Source organism: Phalaenopsis equestris, unplaced genomic scaffold (genome assembly GCF_001263595.1).
Source record: "Phalaenopsis equestris unplaced genomic scaffold, ASM126359v1 Scaffold000910, whole genome shotgun sequence".
Classification (NCBI taxonomy): Eukaryota; Viridiplantae; Streptophyta; class Magnoliopsida; order Asparagales; family Orchidaceae; genus Phalaenopsis; species Phalaenopsis equestris.
The window spans coordinates 174,368-196,979 of record NW_018165349.1 but is presented as its reverse complement, the minus strand read 5'-3'; the positions used below and the strand labels follow the sequence as shown (position 1 = coordinate 196,979).

Genomic DNA, 22,612 nt, shown 5'->3' with positions numbered 1-22,612 from the left:
TAAAATTATTTTTAAATCTATAATTTGATGAGTAAACTTCAATTTTTTATTTACTTTTCATTATAGCCAAGTGATTAGTTAAAATGTGTTGTAACCTATAATGACTAGGGAGAGTTATGGAAGAACAACTTGGTTATTCACATTGATCTATAGTTCATGGTGAAGTACTTTATATAGAGATGCATATGTTAAAGAAATAATCTTTGATGGGTTCAAATTGCGGTTTAAGGAATTAAAACCAATTTAACCAATCTTCTTTATGCACTCGGGAGAGGGTAAAGAAGAGAGTTGCTCCTATTTGTCACTAGCCTCATTCACAATTTGCATATTTCATCTCCTTTGCTCAACTTAGATCATTGCAAGGGAAGGTAGCTTTATATCCTGATTATCACTAATACAAATATATTAAATAAATATTCCATAGGACTAAACCTTTAAGTGTTATTTGTAATTCAGTAGCACAATCTTAAACTAATTTAACTTCCAAGCTAAGAATGAATTTAGTAGACTAGAACATTTCTTAAACTTAATCACCTTGCTTCTTATGGATTTAATAACCTGGATTCAAATGTCCTATATTACAAAAGCAATGCTTGCATTTATGTAAGGTCCCATAGTGCAAGTGTGTTTGGACTTAAGTTAAGGCTGCCACAAAGCTTTTTGGTGACATTGTTGAGGAACGACAGTGTAGTAATGTTAGGAGAGTTTTAGTTTAATCATTTAAACCTAGAATTGGAAATTTCTAATTTTATTCTTTGTGTCCAATTGCTTGTTTGTTTGAAAAACAAAAATTATAAAATAATTTTTGTGTGTTTGTTTAGTGTGTTTATGTGAAATCTACTTGTTGAGTCTTTAGTTAGTGACTGCATAGTTCAGGACCTAAAGAGCCTGAACCCTAAAATTTAGAATTAGAGAGAACTATTCCGAGGATTAGAAAATAGAAAAGACTTCATGAACTTATAGAAAAAATGACGAATAATCAACAAATCAATTTAGATACCTAGGAATCAATTAATGATCATGCATCGACCATCAAGGTATTACGCTAATCCAAAGACAAATGAAATTCACTTAAATATTCAAAACCTTACCATAGTAGCTAACAAATTTAAACTTAATCTTACTATCATCAAATAGTGCAGAACAACCAATTTAAGGGAACCCAATCTGAAGATCCTTACATTCAACAAGTTTCTTAAAATTTTGCGCTACATTTCACGATAATGGCATGTCAAACAGCACCGTTAGGCTTAAGCTTTTTTCTTCCTTTGAGTGATAAAGCCAAAATATGGTTAAACTCATTATCATCTAGATTAATTAGGAGGTGGCATGAATTAGCCCAAAAATTTCTAGCTAAGCATTTTTCGTGTTCTAGATTAGCTAAATTGTGGAACGATATTACTTCATTTTGCCAACATGAAGGTGAGTCGTTATACTAGGCTTGGAAATGATTTAAGGAGCTTATTAGGAAGTGCCCACATCATGCACTGCATGTTTAGTTGATTATTAAGACTTTTTATAATGGTTTAGTAGGATCCCTTTGATCTATTATTGATGTTGCCACTGGTGGAACACTCATGTCAAAACCATTTGATGAGGCTTATTCTCTGATTGAAGAGATGGCCACTAAAAATTTCTAAATGCCTTATGAGATAGTAAACTCTAAGAGGGTAGCTAGTGTACATGACACAGATGTGCTTTCGATTCTAACTTCTTAGTTAGGAGCCATATCTGGAAAGTTGGACCAATTTAGAATGAATCAACCCCAAGTATCTCTAATAAGTGAGTAAAATTTGTTAGGGCGATTGATTGATGCTAGTACTTCATCATTTGAGACTTTAAATGCAATTAACAACATTCTTAGCAACCCTTATTCCAATTTTTATAACTCTGGTTGGAAGAATCATCCCAACATTAACTAGAACAATAACTCTAGTATAGAAAACCAACAATGGGGAATAACTAAAGTAAATTATTTAGGAAATTGGAATAAACAGGGTTGTACCAACTACAAACCTTCTTTTCCTCTAAGGTTTAACTCTAACCCACAATTTAAGGAAAAGAAACTTCTTGGATTGAAGTTGTATTACAGATGGGGAATCAATTGTAAAGTCAAGGTGCAACAATTAGAAACATAGAAAACCAGTAGGGATAAATTACTAACTCACTTAGAAATTGACCACAAGGAAATCTTCCTAGCAACATTAGATTAATCCAAGGAGAAGAATAGTGAGCATGTGAAAGTTGTTCAATTAAGGAGTGGAAGAGAATTGGAGGATATAGTTTGGAAAAATGTTGAAATTGAAAAGGAGATTGTAGAACCTAATAAAGTTATGGAAGATATTTCTAGAGACATAGAAAAAATAGTCTCACCAACTAAGATTAATTTTCAAAAAACAACACCTTAATTTTCTCAAAGACTCCGGAAACAAAAATTGCATCAACAATTTTCAGATTTTTTGAAGTATTTAAGAAGCCGACTATTAATATTTCCTTTGTTAAGGCTTTTGAGAAAATGCCCAGTTAATTAAAGTTTATGAAAGAGGTTCTTAATAAAAAGAGGAATTTTGGAGATTACGAGATAGTAACACTCAATGAAGAGTGCAATGACATCATTCTGAAGAAGCTTCCTCAGAAATTGAAGGATCCTAGGATCTTTATTATCCCTGGCACAATTGTAGAGAGATTTGATGGCAAAGCGTTATGTGATCTTAGAGTCCTTATAAACCTTATTCCACTATATATTTTCAAAATTTTATGATTAGGAAAGGTTTGTCCTGCTACTGTGACCCTTCAATTAGTTGGTCGAACAATCACTTATCCAATGGGAGTGATAGAAGTTGTTTTGGTAAAGGTGGAAAAATTTATATTTCCTGTTGATTTTATTATTTTAGATATGGAGAAAGATGAAGAAGTTCTTATAATATTAGGTATACCTTTCATAATCATTGAATGATCCATAATAGATGTGCAAAAAGATGAATTAATTATGAGGGTAAATGATGAGGAGGTTACATTTATGAAGTATCCTTCTGAAGTATCCTTTAAAATCTATGAAGTATCCTTCTGAAGGAAATGAAGATGTGTGTTTTTGTGTGTATTTAACTGATTGATTTTGTAGTAGCTATTTTCAAGAGAACTGTGAATTTTGTAGTAGCCATAATTGAATGAGGAAAACTTAGCAGACTCTAAGATGAATCTTCTCTACCGGTAGAAGTGAATTCAAAAATTATTTGGGAGATGTTTGAAATTATAGATTTAATAGAAATAAATAAACTTATTACTCCTTCTATTGTGGAACCCCCTAAATTTGAGATGAAGGTGCTTCCCAAATACCTAAAGTATGCATACTTGGGAAAATCATCCATATTGTCAGTTATATTATCCTCAAATTTTACTCATTTGCAAGAGGATAAATTAACAGATATATTGAGTGATTATAAAAGAAATTTTGGATGGACCTTAGAAAATATAAATGAGATTAGTCCCTCTATATGTATGCATAGGATACTTATGGAAGAAAATCATAAATCATGAGCAGATCCTCCAAGGAGATTAAACCCAATTATGAAAGTATTTAAAAAAGAAAGGAGATTAAACCCAATTATGAAAGTATTTAAAAAGGAAATATTGAAATGTTTGGTGCAAGTATTATCTATCACATATCAGATAGTGTCTGGGCTAGTCTTATTCACTATGTTCCAAAGAAGGGAGGAGTGATGGAGTCCTTAAATGAATAGAATGAATTAATTCCTATTAGACCTGTCATTGGGTGGCGTATATGTATAGATTATAGGAAATTAAATTCTGCCACTAGAAAAGATCACTTTTCCTTACTTTTTTAGATCAAATATTGGATAGGCTAGCTAACCCTCCATATTTTTTTCTTTTTAGACGGATATTTAGGGTTTCATCAAATACTTATTTCTCCTAAGGATCAAGATAAGACAACGTTCACAAGTTCTTATGGGACTTTTGCTTTCCAAAGAATGCTCTTAGGGTTATGTAACCAACCTGTTACGTTTCAGCGGTGTATGATGTATATTTTTTGTGCCCTAATTGAGAAGGTAATAAAAGTTTTCATGGATTGTTTTTCATTGTTTGTCCCTTCATTTGACTCTTGTTTGGATCATTTAGTGAAGGTGCTAAAACACTGTGAAGAGACTGACCTTGTTCTTAATTGGGAGAAGTGTCAATTCACGGTATCTGAAGGAAATATATTAGGAAATTAATTATCTAACAAAAACATGGAAGTGGACCCAACAAAAGTTCAAGTTATTGAAAAACTGCCTCCACCTACAACTGTAAGGGAAGTTAGAAGTTTTATGGGACATGTTGGATTCTATAGATTATATATTAAGGATTTTTCTAAAATCGTTAAACCTTTATTCCATATCTTAGAAAAGGACAAACTATTTAAATTTGACCATGAATGCATAAACACATTTAATACTCTAAAAGAGAAGTAAGTCACTACTTTTATTATTGTATCGCCTGAATGGGGAAAATTATTTGAGTTAATGTGCGATGCAAGTGACTATGCTATCAGGACAGTTTTAGAACAACGACACAATAAGATGTTTAGTGTTATATATCATGCAGTATAATCCTTAATGAAGTCCAAATAACATATAACACTACTGAAAAGGAGCTATTAGCTATAGCATGTGCTTTTGATAAATTTATGCCCTATATGAATTGAGCAATATGCATTGATTATTCTGACTATTCTACTATTCTATATATGATGTAAAAAAAAGGATGCTACATCGAGTTTGATTAGATGGGTCCTTTTGATGCAAAATTTTTTTATTAACGTAGTGGATATGAACGGTATTGATAATCAAATAACGGACCATTTATCAAGTTTGGATTAGGGGAATTCATGTGATTATTAAAGTGAGATTAATGAGAATTTTCTTGATGAGCAACTATTTGTTATTACTGAATAACATATTATGTGGTATGCTGAGATAATACATTTCATGGTTTTTGACCATCAACAGAAGAAATTCATCCAGGACGCCAAATATTACTTTTGGGATCACCCATATCTTTATAGAAAATGTAAGGATTGGGTGATTAGAAGATGTTTAACATAGAAGAGACCCTTAAAATTATTAAGAAACATCATGATTCTGAATTTGAGGGATATTTTGGAGTTGATAGAAATGTTTTTTATTATTTTGCAATCTAGATTTTATTGGCTACTTTATTTAGAGATTGGAATGAATATATTAAATATTATGATAGATGCCAGAGAGTAGGCAATATTTCTAACCTTGATATAATGCCCCTAAATTTTACTTTAGAGATTGACATTTTTTATATCTGTGGTTTAAACTTCATTGGTCCCTTTGTACCATCATTAGAGAATTTATATATTTTGATAGTTGTGGACTATGTCTTAAAATGGATTGAAGTAAAAAATTTTCCAAAATGTTATGCTCAAAGTGTAGTGAAATTCTTAAAAAGAATAACCTCAATTTTAAGGTTCTCCGATGACTAGGCCGGCTGACAGGGCTAGGGGAGGTGGCTAGGAGGTCAGGTGAGCCATAGAAATCTGTCACAACCATTAATTTGGGCTGGTGATGGGAGCTTAAGCAATTTAGCAAACAAATCCTTTGATTTAAGGGACCTTTGGTCCATGACTCATCTATGGTGGGTTAAGTGAGTCTAGCTTGGTCACTAGGGTCCAAAAATTGGTTGTAGAAGTCTTGCCTTGATCAATTTGACATGGCTAGGTCAATTTTGGTGCATGGGTTCAATGTGGGTCTAACTGGCCAAAGATTGGGTTTGGGCTAAGCTAGCCATGACTTAGAGCCCAATTGATTGATCAACATTGTGTAAATGATTGTAATGAAGAATTTTGATGCAGAATTGAAATGATTTTGAGTCCAATTGGGGGCTCATTTTGAAGGATTTTAGAATTTTTTTCCATTTGGGCATGTTGGGCTAGACTTGGGTCTATAGTGGGCTAGACTTGAGCTAAGTCAAAATTGATTGTTTAGAATGGTCTATATGAACATCATGAAGAGTTTACAACATAAATTGGGCGTCAATTTTTAGGTTAGTGCAATCAATTTGGTGGAATTGGATGTATGGCCAATTTGGGGCAAATTTGGGAATTTTTGGACTTGGATTAAAATTGAATGCAATTGAGGGTTCACTAAGGCCAATTGAAGTTCAATTTTGGTGTGTAGGATTGTTATATAAAATTTAGGATTCAAATTGGGGGAAATTGAGTAGGTTATGGGGTTCAATTTGGTGGAACCAAGTTGGTGGAACCAAGTGGTGGAACCAAGTCATAGAGCCAAAGTTGGGGTTTTGACTTAGATCAAAATTAGGCTCAAAGTATGAGCCAATTAAACTTGTATTTGGTGTATATTGGTCATTTGAAAGGTTAATTTGAGTTTAGAATTGAACTTGATGGAAATTTGGGTCAAATTGATGGACATTTAAGGTGAATTTGGGAAAATTGGGCCTTTAAAGGCAATTTGAGGGTTTTGGTCAAAATGGTCAAATTGGCCAAATTGGGTTCAATTGAAGGGTACAAATTTGTTTTGGAGACATTTTGAGTGATTTTAAAGGTTTTTGTGATTTTAGAGGTTTTTGGAAAGTTTTGGGTGTCAAGGGTATTTTTATAATTTTAGTCATTTTGGGAGTATTTTGGTGGATTTGGGAATTTTGAGAATTTTGGCCAAATTTAAGGCTCCAAGGGTATCTAGGTAATTTGTGGGATTTTGGGGCAAAAGGACCAGTTGGATATTTTTTGTAGAATTGAGGTGCCAACCACCCTATATGAGTCGTGGACCAATAGAATCCCCATTTGGGTCCTCTATGTACTGGTCTTAGCTAAACCCTAGCCTAAGGCTAGTTGGTCTAGGCGAACATCTACATGAGTCTTACAAAAAATCAAGGGATCAAAGTCAACAAAAACAGGGTTTAGGGTTGTGAGGGATTGTGAGTGAGAGTGAGTGTTGTGAGTGCTTTAACCTCAGACCAGCACCCAGGGTTAACCTTAAGGTCAAATAGTCCTATGGGAACTCTCCTTGAGCTCCCCCATAATGACCCCACCTACTAAGTGCTAGAGGTTAGGACCAATATACAGAGCTTCAAGTTGAGTAAAGAAGAGGGTGTAGAATTTCTAATGGTTAACCCTAATGTCAAATAGTCCTAAGTTAATTATAAGTTTCTTGAAAACTTCTTGAAATCTCGAAAATTATTGATCTAGGTTTTTGTGTTGCATTTTTTGAGGAAAGGGAGGTGGAGGTTTTCCTAAGTTAATCAGAGTTGGTGAAACTGGTTTCTCTAATTCCTTGAAAATCTTTTTCTTAGGTTTTTCAAGCTATGAATGCTCTTTCTCCAACTCCAGATTCTTTTGAACTACATCTTCCAAATCGTTTTCACACCTTAATTTCACAGCTTTAACATTCTCACTATTCCACCTTAAGGCTAATCTCGGTTTTGCTAGGAAGAGTTCCTTAAGGTTTATTTTTAAGTGAGTTGGAAATCTGCCCAACTGGTTCTTAATATTTCTTATAGTAGTACCTTAACTTTGCATTTGAATCCCCATTTACAAAATAAGTTCTTCCAATGATAACTTCTTCTCCTTAAATTATGGGTTTTGGTTAAATCTAGGAGGATAAGAAAGTTTAAGGTTATAATTAACTTGAGTATTCCAATTCTCAACAGGATTTTCTTCATTATTACACCATTATTGGTTTCCTTCACCTGAATTATTATTCCAGTTAAAGTTAGGTTGGTTCTTCTAACCTGGGTTATATAAATTGAAATAAGGATTATTCGGCTTGTTGTTCATCGCATTTAGAGTCTCATATGATGAAGTTTTAGCATCAACCAATTCTCCAAATTAATTTTTCTCAATTACTGGTGGTGCTTAATGTTGACTCATCCAAAATTGTTCTAACTTCCAAGATATAGTTACCTGAGAAGTTAGAACCAAAAGCACATTAGTGTCATGTATACTAACAATCTTCTTTGGGTTTACTCTCTCAGCTGGCCATTAAATTTGTTAGTACCCATCTCCACAATTAGAGAATAGGCCCCATAAAATGGGTTTCAACAAAAGTGAACCAACAGCAGCAGCATCGATAATAAATCTAAGGGATCCTACTAAATCATTATAAAAAGTTTGAACAATCAGTCTATCGGGTAGAACGTGATGCGGACACTACTTAAGAAGCTCCTTAAATCTTTCCCAAGCTTCATATACTGACTCACCTTCATACTGGCAAAATGAAGTAATATCATTCCTTAATTTTGTCATTTTTGAAGGTGTGAAATACTTGCTAGGAATTTTTGGGCTAGTGCATTGCACTTTCTAATAGATCCAAGTGCTAATGAGTTTATCCATATTTTTGTTTTATCTCTTAAAGAAAAGGGAAAAGGCCTAAGCATAACTGCATCATTAAAAACACCGTTATAGCGAAATGTGGCACCCAGTTCTAAGAAACTTGCCAAATGTAAGTTTGGATCCTTAGAGGGGATTCCCCTGAATTGGTTGTTCTGAACCATTTGGATGATAGCATGCTTAAGTTTAAAATTGTTGGCTTCTATAGCAGGAGTTCGAATACTTAAGTGAATTTCATTTATTATAGGATTAGCATAATCCCTTAACGGTCTTTGTGTGTTATGATGTTCATTAATTGATTCTTGAGAAGATTTTGTGAGACTCTGTTTGGTAAACGGGTCGATTATTCGAGGCGTTCTGTCATTGTCGTAGGTCCTTTGCTTTCATTACATCAAATGTGGATTACCTCAAGAAATAGCAATAGAGCTCTTCCAAGCATTTGTAATTCGTGGTCTAATAAGACAAGATGTTGCTTCTAACACAAGGATTGCTAAAAGTCAAATTCGGGGAAAATAACCCATTATCCTTCAAGAAGTGATGCAGGGGCATCCTGTATTGTTGAATAGAGCGCCCACCGTGCATAGATTAGGTATACAGGCGTTCCAACCCATTTTAATGGAGGGGCGTGCTATTTGTTTACACCCCTGAGTTTGTAAGGGCTTCAACGCAGACTTTGATGGGGATCAAATGGTTGTTCATTGGCTGTTCACGTACCTTTCTCTTTGGAAGCTCAAGCAGAAGCTCGTTGACTTCTGTTTTCTCATCTGAATCTCTTGTCTCCAGCTATTGGATATTGGAGATCCCGAAACGACATCTTCTGTTTCTCCCCACCATCATCAGAGTGTTCCGTGTCGTTTCTATGTTAATGTGTTGAGAATTCACCATTTCTTCTTCAAGTTCATCATTTTTTTTATTTTCTAATTTTTCTAATAATTCTCTCTAGTTCTAAGTCTTAAGGTTCAAGTTCTGTTGGTCTTGTCTAACACATTCAATAACTAACGGTTCACCAGTAGGTTTCCACACAAACACAGACAAAAATAATATTAAAAATTTCCAAATCTAAGTCTTAATAGTTCAACCAAAATTCTCCTACATTCTTCTCCATCATGTCCCCGGCAATGGAGCCAAATAATATTGATCCCTGGTAACTACTTCAATGCTCAGGTGGCTTACGCAAGTGCACGATCAAAGTAGTATTAGTTTTTTGTTTTAGTTTGGAATGTCAATCCCACATAGAATGAGGTGTCAAATTTAGGAAAAGGTTCTAGCCTACTTAATTTATCCTTAGTTTAAAATTTAAACTATTTAAGTTATGTTAATAGTTTCTACCGCAATGTAGAAAAGTTTATAGTTTACTCTTATAGAAATTCTAATTGTCCTAGTTGAATTAGTGATAATGAGGTGATAAAGCTACCTTCCTCTACAGTGATTGTAGTGGATTGTAGAAAATGAGAAAATATAAATTAAAATGTTGCTAGTGACAAATATGAGCATCTTCCTATACTATACTTTGCTTCATACCCTATATTTCAATATAATCTTCATAGTTGTTCATGTCATAACTATCCCAAGTCATTATAGCTTCACAATAAATTTTAACAAATCATTTGGCCAGAATGATAACTAAATGAAATGCAGAAGAAAAATCATCACATTAAAAAGTTAAAGACAATTTAAAACCATTTTAACATTTGTACACATCACACTACATCACCACAAGTAAAAGGTAGATGAGATTACTTAGAAAACATATCATAAAACTTCATTAAAATCAAGAGAATCTACATATCAAAGTATTTATAGAAAATGCAATACTTTTAACGTAAGAATACTTATCTCTCTCCCTTAATATAGCCTTGAGAATGCTCCACCAAAGCCCTTGTTGCTCTCATATAGACTCTCCTTACTTTAACACCCAGATCATCACCAATTCACTACTTTAGACTTGCTCTCTCCATCCAAGAGCAAGCTTTCTATTCTAAAGTTAACTCTTTTAAGATCTATAGCACTTCCTAAATTCCTCTCTCTCTTAAAGTCTTTTTGTCTTCTCTTTATATCCTCCAAAATACTGAGTTCAAAGTGCTTTCGGTCCACCCAAATGACACTTCAAACAGGTGGTTCGAACTGCTGTAACTGTTCCAGATCAGTTTATGGCGCCTAAGCTCCCAACTTGTCTGGTGCAAAAACCCCAACCCACTATATTGCCTTTTTGCTCCAATTTTCCTTCTTTTCACTCCATGTCTCTTCCAATTTCCTCCACTCCTAATACTTATTGTACCAATAAGAAAAACATAAAAATACCTATCTTTAAAGTTCAATTTTATCCACAAAGATGTGCAAAGCATAAAAAAAAAATCATGTAATCTTTTCACGCATCAATAAGCTACCCGGTCAAATAAAAGCGATCCAACACGATGAAAAGAATGCCTGGTCAATTCCATAACTTACTAAAAATGCTCAAATGAAATGAAGAGCAAGTCCTAAAACTCAATTTTTAGCTCATTCCTCAAGGTAGTTCCCTACCAGATAGCAACAAGCTTTGTAACGGGTACCGAGCAAATCATCTCAGGGGTCCGCTCGGTGAAGAGTAACAAGCTAATAGAGTGGCAGAGACTCATACCATATCAAACTTGAGCTAAGAAAAATGAAAAATGCTAAAATACCAAGGATCAAGTGTTGAGCAACCTATAATTATGGTACAACATAGTAATTATCAAGGTAAGTAAATAAAACACAAAGAAAAAAGCCAATGTATTAACCAAAAGAAAACATTTCATTTCCTTAAATAAAAGAAGTTACATGTGTTTAAATTTTTTTCAAACCATAAGAATTGATCAAAAACAAAACATGAAATGTGAGAAAGAAAATAAGACATTCGAGGATTCCCAAGTGTTGTACCCTTGTCTTCAAATTCCTCTACCTTGGTCTCCTCTGCTCCCCCAGCTCCGCTATCTTCTTTTTACCTTATAAGGATGTCTCCCTTGTCCTTCGAGTTTGAGAGGAATGTGGAAAATGCATTGACCTTAGAGCACTTTGGGACAACTAACTTGTGTTTCACAAACCTTTCAATAGCAATGGAGGTGTCAACCTCGATCTGATGAGAGAGAATCTTGACATTCTCTTCCCTTGTAGTCACCGAAGGGACCCACTCTTTCAACTCTTGGTTCTCTCAAAGGAGAGCAACCATTTTCTCTTCATGATACAGCACAAATGACTCTCTCTCAGGCAAAGACATTTCAGCCTCTTCTCAGCTACAACAGCTCATCTTTTTAACTTCTTAATTTTAGAAGCAACCCTATCATCCCGCTGCTCAGCCTTGGCTTTCCTATCCTTCACCCTGTTCAGAGGTGTGAGGCCTCTCAATTCATGGTGTGATAGTGATCAACTGACTGGATCATTTTTTATTGATCTCGGGTCCGCTGTGATTTCTTCAATGCATGAGACTGAAAAATTTCAATAGGGTGTATGGATAATCGATATTCATAAGAGTGTCAGGTACCAGTCTATCTCTCGATTGATCAATGCATAGTGGCCACTTGTTCGCTCCCATACTCCTTTTTTTCTGAGAGAAGGTCCATCTTGTCGAGGACCCATTTCCTTTCCTTCGAGTAGGAAGAAGAGGAGACCCACTGTCCAGGGCAGGAGGCTTCCCTTCTTAGTGAGAATATCTCCTGCTCTGAATGTGTCTCCATCGATCTCTTCCTTTGATCTGTTGCCAACCAGGATTGCATATGGAACTTGACTGGATTTTCTCCTCTCATGAAGACCAATAAACACTATTTCACATGATTAGGAGTCATGGATTCCACCTCAGTGGTTAGTAAAGTCTCCTCGGGGTCGCTAGATGCAAGTATGCTCAGAGTCTTGAGGAGTCCTCCTCACTCCCCTCTAAAGCACCTGTGTGCAACGAAAAAAGATTAATTTTGCTATCATCCATCGACAATGACGTCATATTAATAGTATCCAATTGAAAAAATTAAGTAACCTACAAAAAAAATCCGATACATTCAGTCTCCTCCCTACCAGAAACAAGGTGAGTCAAACGACCCCTTCCTCTCCTAAGTTGAGAGAAAGTGGCCTTTCCTTGAGGTTTCTTCTTATTGCTCTCTTTGCAGCCACCTTCTCCCTAGAAACTTCATGGGCGTCAGAAGTAACCCACAAATCCTCGGTCATGATTCTTTCACAATCTGACCATATCATATGGTCAACCACCTTAGGGTCAAGAAATTGAAACAGGGAGAGGCTTTAACCCTCAGTCATCACCCAATAAGTCATAAGGTAATTGTGTAGTATCTTTATTTTCGTTGCTTCACACTCCAATGGGAGAGTGTGAATTTCCCAATCACTAGTACAGAAGATATCTAGAAATTTAGCCTTCTAGTAATTGACCTTGTTTTCAAGTCCCAAAATTTTAACTTTGTAAAAGTTAGTGAATTGAACACACTCATCCCGGTTGATCTTAAACAAGAAGAAGTGGTTGAGTAGTTCAATCATCCACAGGATCATCATTCACCTACAAAAAGGAATGAAGTTCATGATCACCATAACTAAGTTCAGTAGTACCTGCAAAGGAACGATTCAATATCTATTGAAGATTGATCGAAGCTCCTTGCACAACAACAGCCAAAGGACCTGCTTGAACTTATCTTTATACAAGTCTGGGTCAGAAGCAAAGCTGTCTATGGCACGCTCATAACTTTTTGTTGGTCAAAACTGAATTGAGGGGCTAAGAAGAAACGTATCTTGAAGGTTTTTCTCCTCACTCGTTGTCAATGTGGAGGTTTCGATGGTGGCAATCGAGACAAAAGTTTCAAGCAAGAAATTTGGTGCCATTAGAAGGAAAAAGAGGTGAAGGAATCTTGGAGTAGACAGGAAGAAAAAATAATGCACATACCACACAAAATCTTACCCTATTTATACGAAGGGCGCATAAGAAACACCGCATTGCTTATGAAATGAATGGTGATATGATAACCAAATCAAAGTAAAATTTGAGTAAAGAAATAAAAAATTGAAAATAACACATTATGTTAATTCTTATATAAAATGCAAGTTACATCAAAACCTCTCGAAAAGCTATTTTGAGAGGAAGAACTTTACAACGGTATCACTCGCGACTTCATAAGGGACAAACCCTTATTGGAAAAAACATCTTGTACAACACCTCACAAACCTAACTTAAAGCGATCGACTCGACCGATCTCCTCCTGAACCCATGATGTTGAAGAAACTTACTGAATTCCATCATGACCCAAGCGGAGATGCACTATATCCATCCAGAGAGCAATTGTCTCAACTTAGAGAGAAGCAAACTCTTCTTGCAAAGTGGCCACCTTCCCTTCTGTTCGATCCATCCTCTCCAGACTGTTAGCTAAGCCACGGGCTTTCCCTAGGGATGTATTATGGCTCGAGCAAAGTACTCCTCCATTTATCCCAATAACGCACAAGGGATCCATAGGATATCTCAAGCTCTTTGAATCTCTCCTTACAAAACTTGGTAGGACCGTCTTGACGATCGGATTCCTGCTCATCATGTCAGAGTTTATCACCTCTGACAATTACTTGATCCACAATTTTTGCATCCCCGAGCGGATCAACACCAAGATATAACGAAAGGAAGTCTACCATCAAGATCTCAATAGCTGCTTCAAAGGCATGATATAAAGGAAAACTAAGACGTTAAAAGAAAAGTAAAAAAACCCATACCAACAAACAGTTTCCATTTGGATGAAGTGAAATAGACTTCACCCTCACAACTTTTTTATTGTCTTACGATTGGCGGGGGGAGCTCAGAACCTCTTATTCATCTTGGTGGCGAGTCAGTGCCGGTCTCCCTTTGACTAGCCCCAGCGACAGAAGGGACTTGCGCTTTAATAACGTGCTAGGCGGGCGACTTGGCAGAAGCAACCACTCGACAATAGTGGTTGAAAGCTTTGCTGGAAGATCGATCAGCTGTCCTATAGATTTTTTTTTATTTTCTTCCCATTGAGACCTGAAAATTGAATCAGAGGACCCAACCTGGCCCTTTTCTTACTTGTCTTCCCTACAAACCTCTTCTGTCATTCTTTTCTTCCTCTCTACCTCTTTCCGAAGTTTAGCCCTTATGCCCTCGAGAGCCCTAATCAATGCCTCCCTATCATGAGACTTTGTCTCGAGAGTTCCCTTACCAACCATCTCAAGAACTCTAGTGAAAAGGGCAAATTCAATACAACAGGGAAGAAGGGAGAATGATCGGGTGCAATTCTAAGGCCATCAATGCCTATTTAAAGTATTTGCAAGCACAAAAAATCTCGAAAAGTCAACTATTGAACAATTATGTTGTAATAAATTATATCCACTTATCTCATCTTGTATTGTGAAAGGTTCCATTGTTTTTATCATAACACTGCTTTCAAGAAGTAAAGAAATTGGGAAACAAAATATATAGACAAAAAATGTGTCATCACAAATCATGAAAAAAATCTACGGGTTTGAAGAAGACTTGTGAGTGAAGTGCAGAAGGATCGACCGGTCGGTTATTATCCACTGGGACCAAGTCAAAGGAATACATTCATGGGGATCCTGGGTCGATCGGTCACTTCATCCGTTGACTCCTGATCCCCCAAAAATTAAATATCATCAGCATGACTGATCTACTACCTAAAGAACAAATTGGTCAATAGACTCCTACTTGAAAGTGCCCACCAGTAAGTATATCGACCACATATTTGTAAAAAACTAAAAAAATCTCATTACTTAAATAAAGCAAGGGCATAACTGTAATCTTATATCTAAACCCTCTTATGTCTATAAATAGAGGGTCATTTCTCAAATTAAGGTTATGCATTTCTACTGTTCATTGTGCTCTCTCTATCTTTCTCTTTCCTACGAACCTTTATTTCTTGAGTGTGTCCCAAATAATTTTGAATTCAATACTCTAAATATATATTGGGCAAATCTTTATTAAGTAGTTGACTTAATATATAAGTTATATCATGTTAGGTCATGATATGCAACTTTCATTTCTTTCATGGTGGCTTCTTGGGAAAAAAAGTTTTCTTTTCTCCATTTATCACCTAAACTTCTCTTGTTTATACTACATAAGAATGAATTTAATTCTTACTAACATTGTCGATGTTGATTCAAATGAAGAGGAAAGTTGCGAAGATTAAAGTAGGAGGCAATAAATTTAAGCATTGTTCAAATGGTGCACCATTGGTCATATAAATACTATTATCAATGCGAGCGTTTTCATAGACAAAGTCCATTAAATTTTATTACTCATTTTTACAAGATAGCATATTTGTTTAACTCTCTTATTTTTTTTTCCAAGTAATTTTCTTAACAACAAAGTAGAATAACTTTCTATGCTCTTAAATATCACACAGACCTAGTAAAATGACTTGGTTCAATGTTTCTTGAAGAAGCAATCGCTTGAACTCCCCAAAAAGATAATGCATACACCAATTTCACCATGAACTTGGTAAGAACAATGTATTTGCTACAAGGATAACTCAAATGTAACTTTTTCTATAATAGTGAACCATAAAATAAGCCTTTACATAAGAGAATAAAATTATTCATGTTGAATTCAATAAGTTCCTTGAGGATAGAAATAATTTTCTAATAAAATATGAAGATCAAACTACTATAAATGGCAAATCACAATCAAACTTCATCTACAACAAACTTTGGTTGAGATTTTATTCTCCTCAGATGGAACTAAACACTAATAGAAAAGCATACAAGTATAAGATTCGTTATGCTTTTTTCACTATTTTATGAAGGGTGATTATTGACACTTTTAGACAAATTTATTTGAAAATTTCGTTTTCCTCTTTCGAATGCTTTGTCTTTCGATAACTATTGGACTAAAGAGAGTTATTTCGACATTATTTTGAGTCAGTACCCTCCCCTGTTACATTTTCACTAATGTTAGGGTATTTAATCCAAATAACACCGAAATAACTCCGCAATAACCTTCACAGAGGTTATTTAGGGGTTATTGGAAGGGGATTACGCACGGAGAGCTGCAGGCGTTCTCCGTACGTAAATATTTACCCAAAGAAAGACGCCGACAGAAGAAGTAGCAAGGGATAAAGAATACTGTATAAAAAGAATAATAGTTGGTGAAATTGTATCTTCACTTGAAAAAACAGAGAAATCCTGTTGCAGGAACTGAATAAAATCTTATTCAGTCAAAACAGGACTCCAACAAAACCTTCCAAGATATGTAATAAACCTATCACATGAAAGAGCACAAACGCAGTTGCAGTAAGAAATTTCCCAGCCAACTAGAAATAGTTGCCGGTAACATAAATATTAAGCCAATTTGTTTTAAATATATAGCTTTCAGAAAAAGAAGCTTGTCCACACTTCATGATTCAAGTAGTTGATAGCTGAACGCTAAATAGATGATGGAAGCTGTGAGAGAACTCCACATTAGTCAAGAAGACCATACACTCTTATTTCAATTGAAAAAATCTGAAATGAAAAGACTTGACGGAATCAAGATTTAAGAGATTCTTCCAGCTTTCACTAGCTCTTCGAGTGCCTTGTTGATTTGAAATTCTGTTAAACCTTCCAGCTGCACGTATCGCTCAACACCCATGTCTGGTGAAAGGAACAGGATAGTTCAGTCAAAGAACTGGATTAAAGATTGAAGAAGACCAAATCAAATTTAAAGATAGCGGCAACTGTAGCAGCTCGTTAGGTTAATGAGTCTGGTGAAAGGAACAGGATAGTTCAGTCAAAGAATTGGATTAAAGATTGAAGAAGATCAAATCAAATTTAAAGATAGCAGCAACTGTAGCAGCTCGTTAGGTTAATGTGTTTTGTGTAATGAATCATCTGAAAAACTGACATAGGCAATTATACATGAAAAATCATATTTTTTTTTTCTTATTTACAATACAATCAACAAATATTGTTATATACATTCCATCACTTGAATCATTTAAAATACGGTAAAACAACCATTAGTTGTAAAATTTATATAGATTTGGGTGAATGGCATGTAAATAGATAGAAGACAGTAGATAGACAGAAGACGGAAGTTCATTAACATTTGAGTGTAGTTTTTTTTTTTTTTTAATTTAACTTTTATTTTTTAAAATTTTTAAAATTTGAGTATTAGTTTTGTCTACAAGAAAGTGCATGTTACTCGTGCGAATTTCCAAACTAAAAGCAAGGTCCTTAAATAAACACTAGCAGAGAAACGAATAAAAGGTTTTTTTTATGTGAATCGATATAAAAGTAAAAAATTGAATTTTTTGTAATCGCTTACTTCTCCACAACAATAAAAACAACAACAAATAGGTCGTTATCACAGTAAATGGGTCGGCTACATGAATCCTTTTTCTACATTGTCCTATTGAGTGTCTTATTTTCATTTAATTCTAATAGATTAAGATCATTTTTTAATACAATATGCTCAAGTCTTTTTAGGTCTGCCTCCGTCTTTCTTATCATAAGTACAATCTAAAACATCTACTCTCCTAACAGGATCATAAGATGGTCTGCATTTAATGTGAGCAAACCATCTAAGACATCTTCTGTGATCTTATTTGCCACTGGAGCTACCCCAACCCTATCACAGATATATTCATTTCACATTTTGTCTCTAAGTGTCAAGCCACTCATTCACCTAAGCATTCTAATTTCAGCAACACTTAACTTTGTTGCATGCTTCTTTTTTAAAGGGCAACATTCTACACCATAGAGCGTTGCAGGTCTTACCGTCATCTTATAAAATTATCCTTACAGTCTAAACGGTATTTTTCTGTCACACCATAGGCCTGATACATTCCTCCACTTCAACCAGCAAACTTGAGTTCTACTATTAGCATCCCCATCTGTATCACCATCACTTTGAACTACGGACTCGAGATATCTAAAACAATCACACCTTTTAATGATTTGATCACCCATAGTTCAATTTTGCCACTAGAGCTACTGCTACTAAAATTACAATCCATGTATTTATTTCCAGATCTACTCAAACGAAGGTCTTTAAAATCAAATGAAGACCTCCATAATTGAAGTTTTTCCTAAACATTTTCTCTAGTATCATCGATAAGGAAATCATCAGCAAAAAGAATATACCAAGGTGCATCCTCCTGCAAATGTCCAATAAGAGCATCCATAACTAAAACACAAAATACATGGGCCTAAAGTCGATCCCTCATATAATCCAACTGAAAAATACTTGGTCAATCCCCCTTCTGTTCGAACACAAGTAACAGCTCTAATATACATATCTTTAATGACTTGAATATAAGTCATATTAATACCTTCTTCTCTAAAACTCTTCAAATGACTTCTTTTGGAATTTTATTGTAAGCTTTTTCTAAATCAGTAAAAATCATATGTAGATCCTCATTCTTTATACTTCTCCATCAAACCTCTCAATAAATGTATAGCTTCCATGGTAGATTTGCCTAGCATAAATCCAAACTGAGTAGGAGAATCCTTGTATCACGTCTTAGCCTATGTTCAATTACCCTCTCCCGTAATTTTAAAGTATGGCACATTAACTTAATCCTCAATAATTTGCACACTTTTATGCATCCCCTTTATTCTTAAAAATAGGGACCAAAATACACTTCCTCCACACCCTATATATCTTTTTAATTTCTAAAATCATATTAAAGAGTTTAGTAAGTCAAGAAAATTTCAAATTTCCTAAATATTCCCACACTTTAATTGAGATATCTTCAAATCCTATTTTCTAGCCTTGATTTTTTAAAGTCTCATCAACTTCTTTTTTACTAATACGACAGTACAAATAAAATATTTATTACTATTAATGATATTAAGTTCACTAATGGTCGATTGTATTTTCCAAAATTTTATTAAAAAATTTATCAAAATAGCTCAACCACATATGTTGAATATTTTTCTCCAAGAAAAACACTTTTTGATTTTCATATTTACATTACTTGAATTAAATCTTTATTTTTCTTTTCTCTTTGTTTGGCTAGTTTATACATAGATTTTTCACCCTTTTTAGTATCTAATATATTATAAAGATCACTTAAAGCAGAATTTTTAGTGTCACAAATTATTAACTTAGACTCTATTATTAGTTTATGCTTATATTTTTCACCTTCCTTAATATCTTATCTATAATAGTACTATTAAAAATTTTTAGAAAAAGAAATACACATTCTCACACATAGGTTTAAAAGACTGAAGTGTTACTTATGTAAATACAAAAATTTAGTTGTGAGAAGCATTAAAACATAAGAATTGCGAGCTAAGAATGTCCTTTTGCGGTATTTACATGTGTAAGACACTATTTTTATGTATCTATGTATCTGCAATCTAAATTTTCATATTTACACACATAGAACTACAAAAGTTAACATCGCATCATGAACAACAATTTCAAAGTTCTCAATTTGTAAAACAAAATACGAATTTTCAAGCATGAATTTAAGAAAACAAAGCATCGTGTATGTAAATATCAAGTTTAAGTGTGAGCTAGTTAAAAATAAGATGTGTGCTAGGTATGAAAATTTTACATTAAAATATAAGTGTTAGATATGGGAAGACCTAGAAGATGAGCCCTAAACAACCTGTCAACACTTGGGTATAAAGACAATGTTCATATATGCAATAAATGCTCCATATAAAGGATATATGTTAGAATATAAAATAAAGTTAGCAATTTCATGTTCCTACCCATAACGATCGGAAGGATGTCCCGTATTGTTGCGAGAAGTCCTCCTTATAATTGTGGGGTTAGAAGGAAAAATCATATCACATGGGGATTCTGAATAGAAAGTGGATAGTGTAGACGTCTCAAGAATTGTGAAAGACTGAAACAATAAACTTGCTGGCACGAGTGGCATTGCAGGCACCATTCTTTCATTTTGCTTCTTTGTCCGTGTATACACAATTAGCTCAAATTCAGCATGAATCTCACTGTCTCTGGGTTCACTCTCCACATTTTATGATTCCTCAAAAAGTTCATCCCACATCACAGGCAAGAGCATCGTTCCCACGTGTACTACTCTCTCACCATTACTACTCAACCCCTTGTCTCATATCCTCAGTATCTAGTGAGTCGTCAAAGGGATAGTTCACCACCTGGGTGTAGTAATGTTCAAATTCTTTAAATGACACATTTATGACATACCAACTCTAGGTAGCAGAATAACATACGAACACACATTTCACGACTCTGGGATCTAGCTTCCCTACTGATGGCATGTTAACTTTCATAACCAAACACTTTCAATGGAAGAATCTTGCCTATCTCCTTTCAACATCTAACATGGAGACTTTCAATCCAACACCCTCAATGGCATCATGTCAATTGAGCAGCTGTCAAAACGGTTTGCTCCCACAAGTATTTTGGGATATTCATTACAATCAACAAACTTTGAACTATCTCTAGAAAATGTATATTTTTCCTCTCTGCTACTCTATTTTGGGCAGGTGTGTATGGACATGAAGTTTGATGTTGTATCTCTTGGGCTAATAAGTATTCTTCAAACGCTTTGTTGGTATAATTTGTCCCATTATCAGATATCAATACCTTCACTATTGTACCATATTGAGTCTGGATTATCTTGTGAAAGTCTTTAAAGCAAGCAAGTATAACACTCCAATTTTTCATCAAATAAAACCAAATAACATGAAAAAAAAACAATCGATAAAGGTCACAAAAAATCTATAATGGTTCTTAAACATCAGAATATCTCAAGCCAAACACACTAGAACTCTTATTCCTAGAACTAATACAAGAGCTTCTAGTATACTTGCCATACTCATAAGCATCACAATTAAGTTTTTTGCTTTTGTCTTTTCATATAAAGAATTATTCAACCGACATGATGAACTCAAATATGAGTATCTCATGCATCTGCGAGGTAGCAGCAGCAAATCCTCTATACTCCTCCCAAATTCTCCTAGTCAAGCAATCTTTACCATGGATGTCAAAGCTGAGTTCATCCCCTCCTGGTCCAAAATACCAGAGTCCATTATATCAAGTTCCAGTCTTAAGTGTCTGACTTGTCCTTTTCTCTTAGAAAATCACCTAAGGAATATCAAAAGAAACAACAACAACTACAACAAAGCCTTAATCCCACTACGTGGGGTCGGCTACATGAATCTTTTTTCTCCATTGCGTCCTATTTAGTGTCATATTTTCATTTAGTTCTAGTAAATTAAGATCATTTTTAATACAATAAGCCCAAGTCTTCCTAGGTCTACCTCTGCCTTTCTTAACACTAATCGAATTTAAAACATCTACTCTCCTAATCGGATCATCTAATGGTCGACGTTTAATACGACCAAACCATCTAAGACGACTTTCTCTAATTTTGTCTGTCACAGGAGCTACACCAACCCTATCACTCTAATTTTCCTTGAACATTTATTTAGTACAAGGAAAATTTTAATTAATCCTGCCTCTTGAAACAATTAATCCTGCCTCTTGAAACTTATTTTAATAGCTGAGAACAATCCTTTCATTGCATCCCATGTTGTCGAGGTGCACCACCTCCCAGAACTAAGATTTGACACCTCAAATCCAAATTAGACATATGGATTAGTCATCCAAATTGTGGGTGCAAAATTTTACATATCCACATCGATCCTTTCCTCAACTAAGAAACTCCAACTCATATTGAAACTATTTGACATTATTTTGTAATCTATAAATATGAAACAAAGATTAGCTTTGCATCAAGGGAAACTACCATGATGACAATCTACACAATGACAAAAATTCAGGGTCAAAGCATTAATGTCATTATAATGCGTATGTGATTCTAGCTTTCAACCAAAATACATTGTGGCATGCTAGTCTAGCATAAACAACCCTAAACACAGACCTCAAATTTTAACCCATCCAAACCAATTACACCTTTCCCAAAATCAATACCATTTTCCTAATCCCCTCCCAAACACCACCCAATCCACACTCCCACGCTCTACCCCACACTCCAAAAAGTATGACCACATAAAAACAAAAAAAAAGACTTACATAAATTTCGCCAGCACCACAAGAATCGAATCACCTCTAGCCCTTGTGGCATGCTAGTCTGCATAAACAACCCTAAACACAGACCTCAAATTTTAACCCATCCAAACCAATTACACCTTTCCCAAAATCAATACCATTTTCCTAATCCCCTCCCAAACACCACCCAACCCACACTCCCACGCTCTACCCCACACTCCAAAAAGTATGACCACATAAAAACAAAAAAAAAGACTTACATAAATTTCGCCAGCACCACAAGAATC

The 22,612-nt window shown here is 34.8% G+C and overlaps 1 protein-coding gene across 1 annotated transcript in view; it reads right to left on the bottom strand.

Moving 5' to 3' along the window:
• Positions 1 to 16,578: 16,578 nt before the first annotated feature.
• LOC110032295 (NADH dehydrogenase [ubiquinone] 1 alpha subcomplex subunit 2) overlaps positions 16,579 to 22,612 on the bottom strand; it is a 13,341-nt gene continuing 7,307 nt past the window's right edge. Inside the window, exon 3 of the mRNA XM_020735875.1 lies at positions 16,579 to 16,966. Within this exon, the coding sequence (XP_020591534.1) occupies positions 16,869 to 16,966 (98 nt within the window). The 3' untranslated portion in view covers positions 16,579 to 16,868. The remainder of the gene's footprint in view (positions 16,967 to 22,612) is intronic.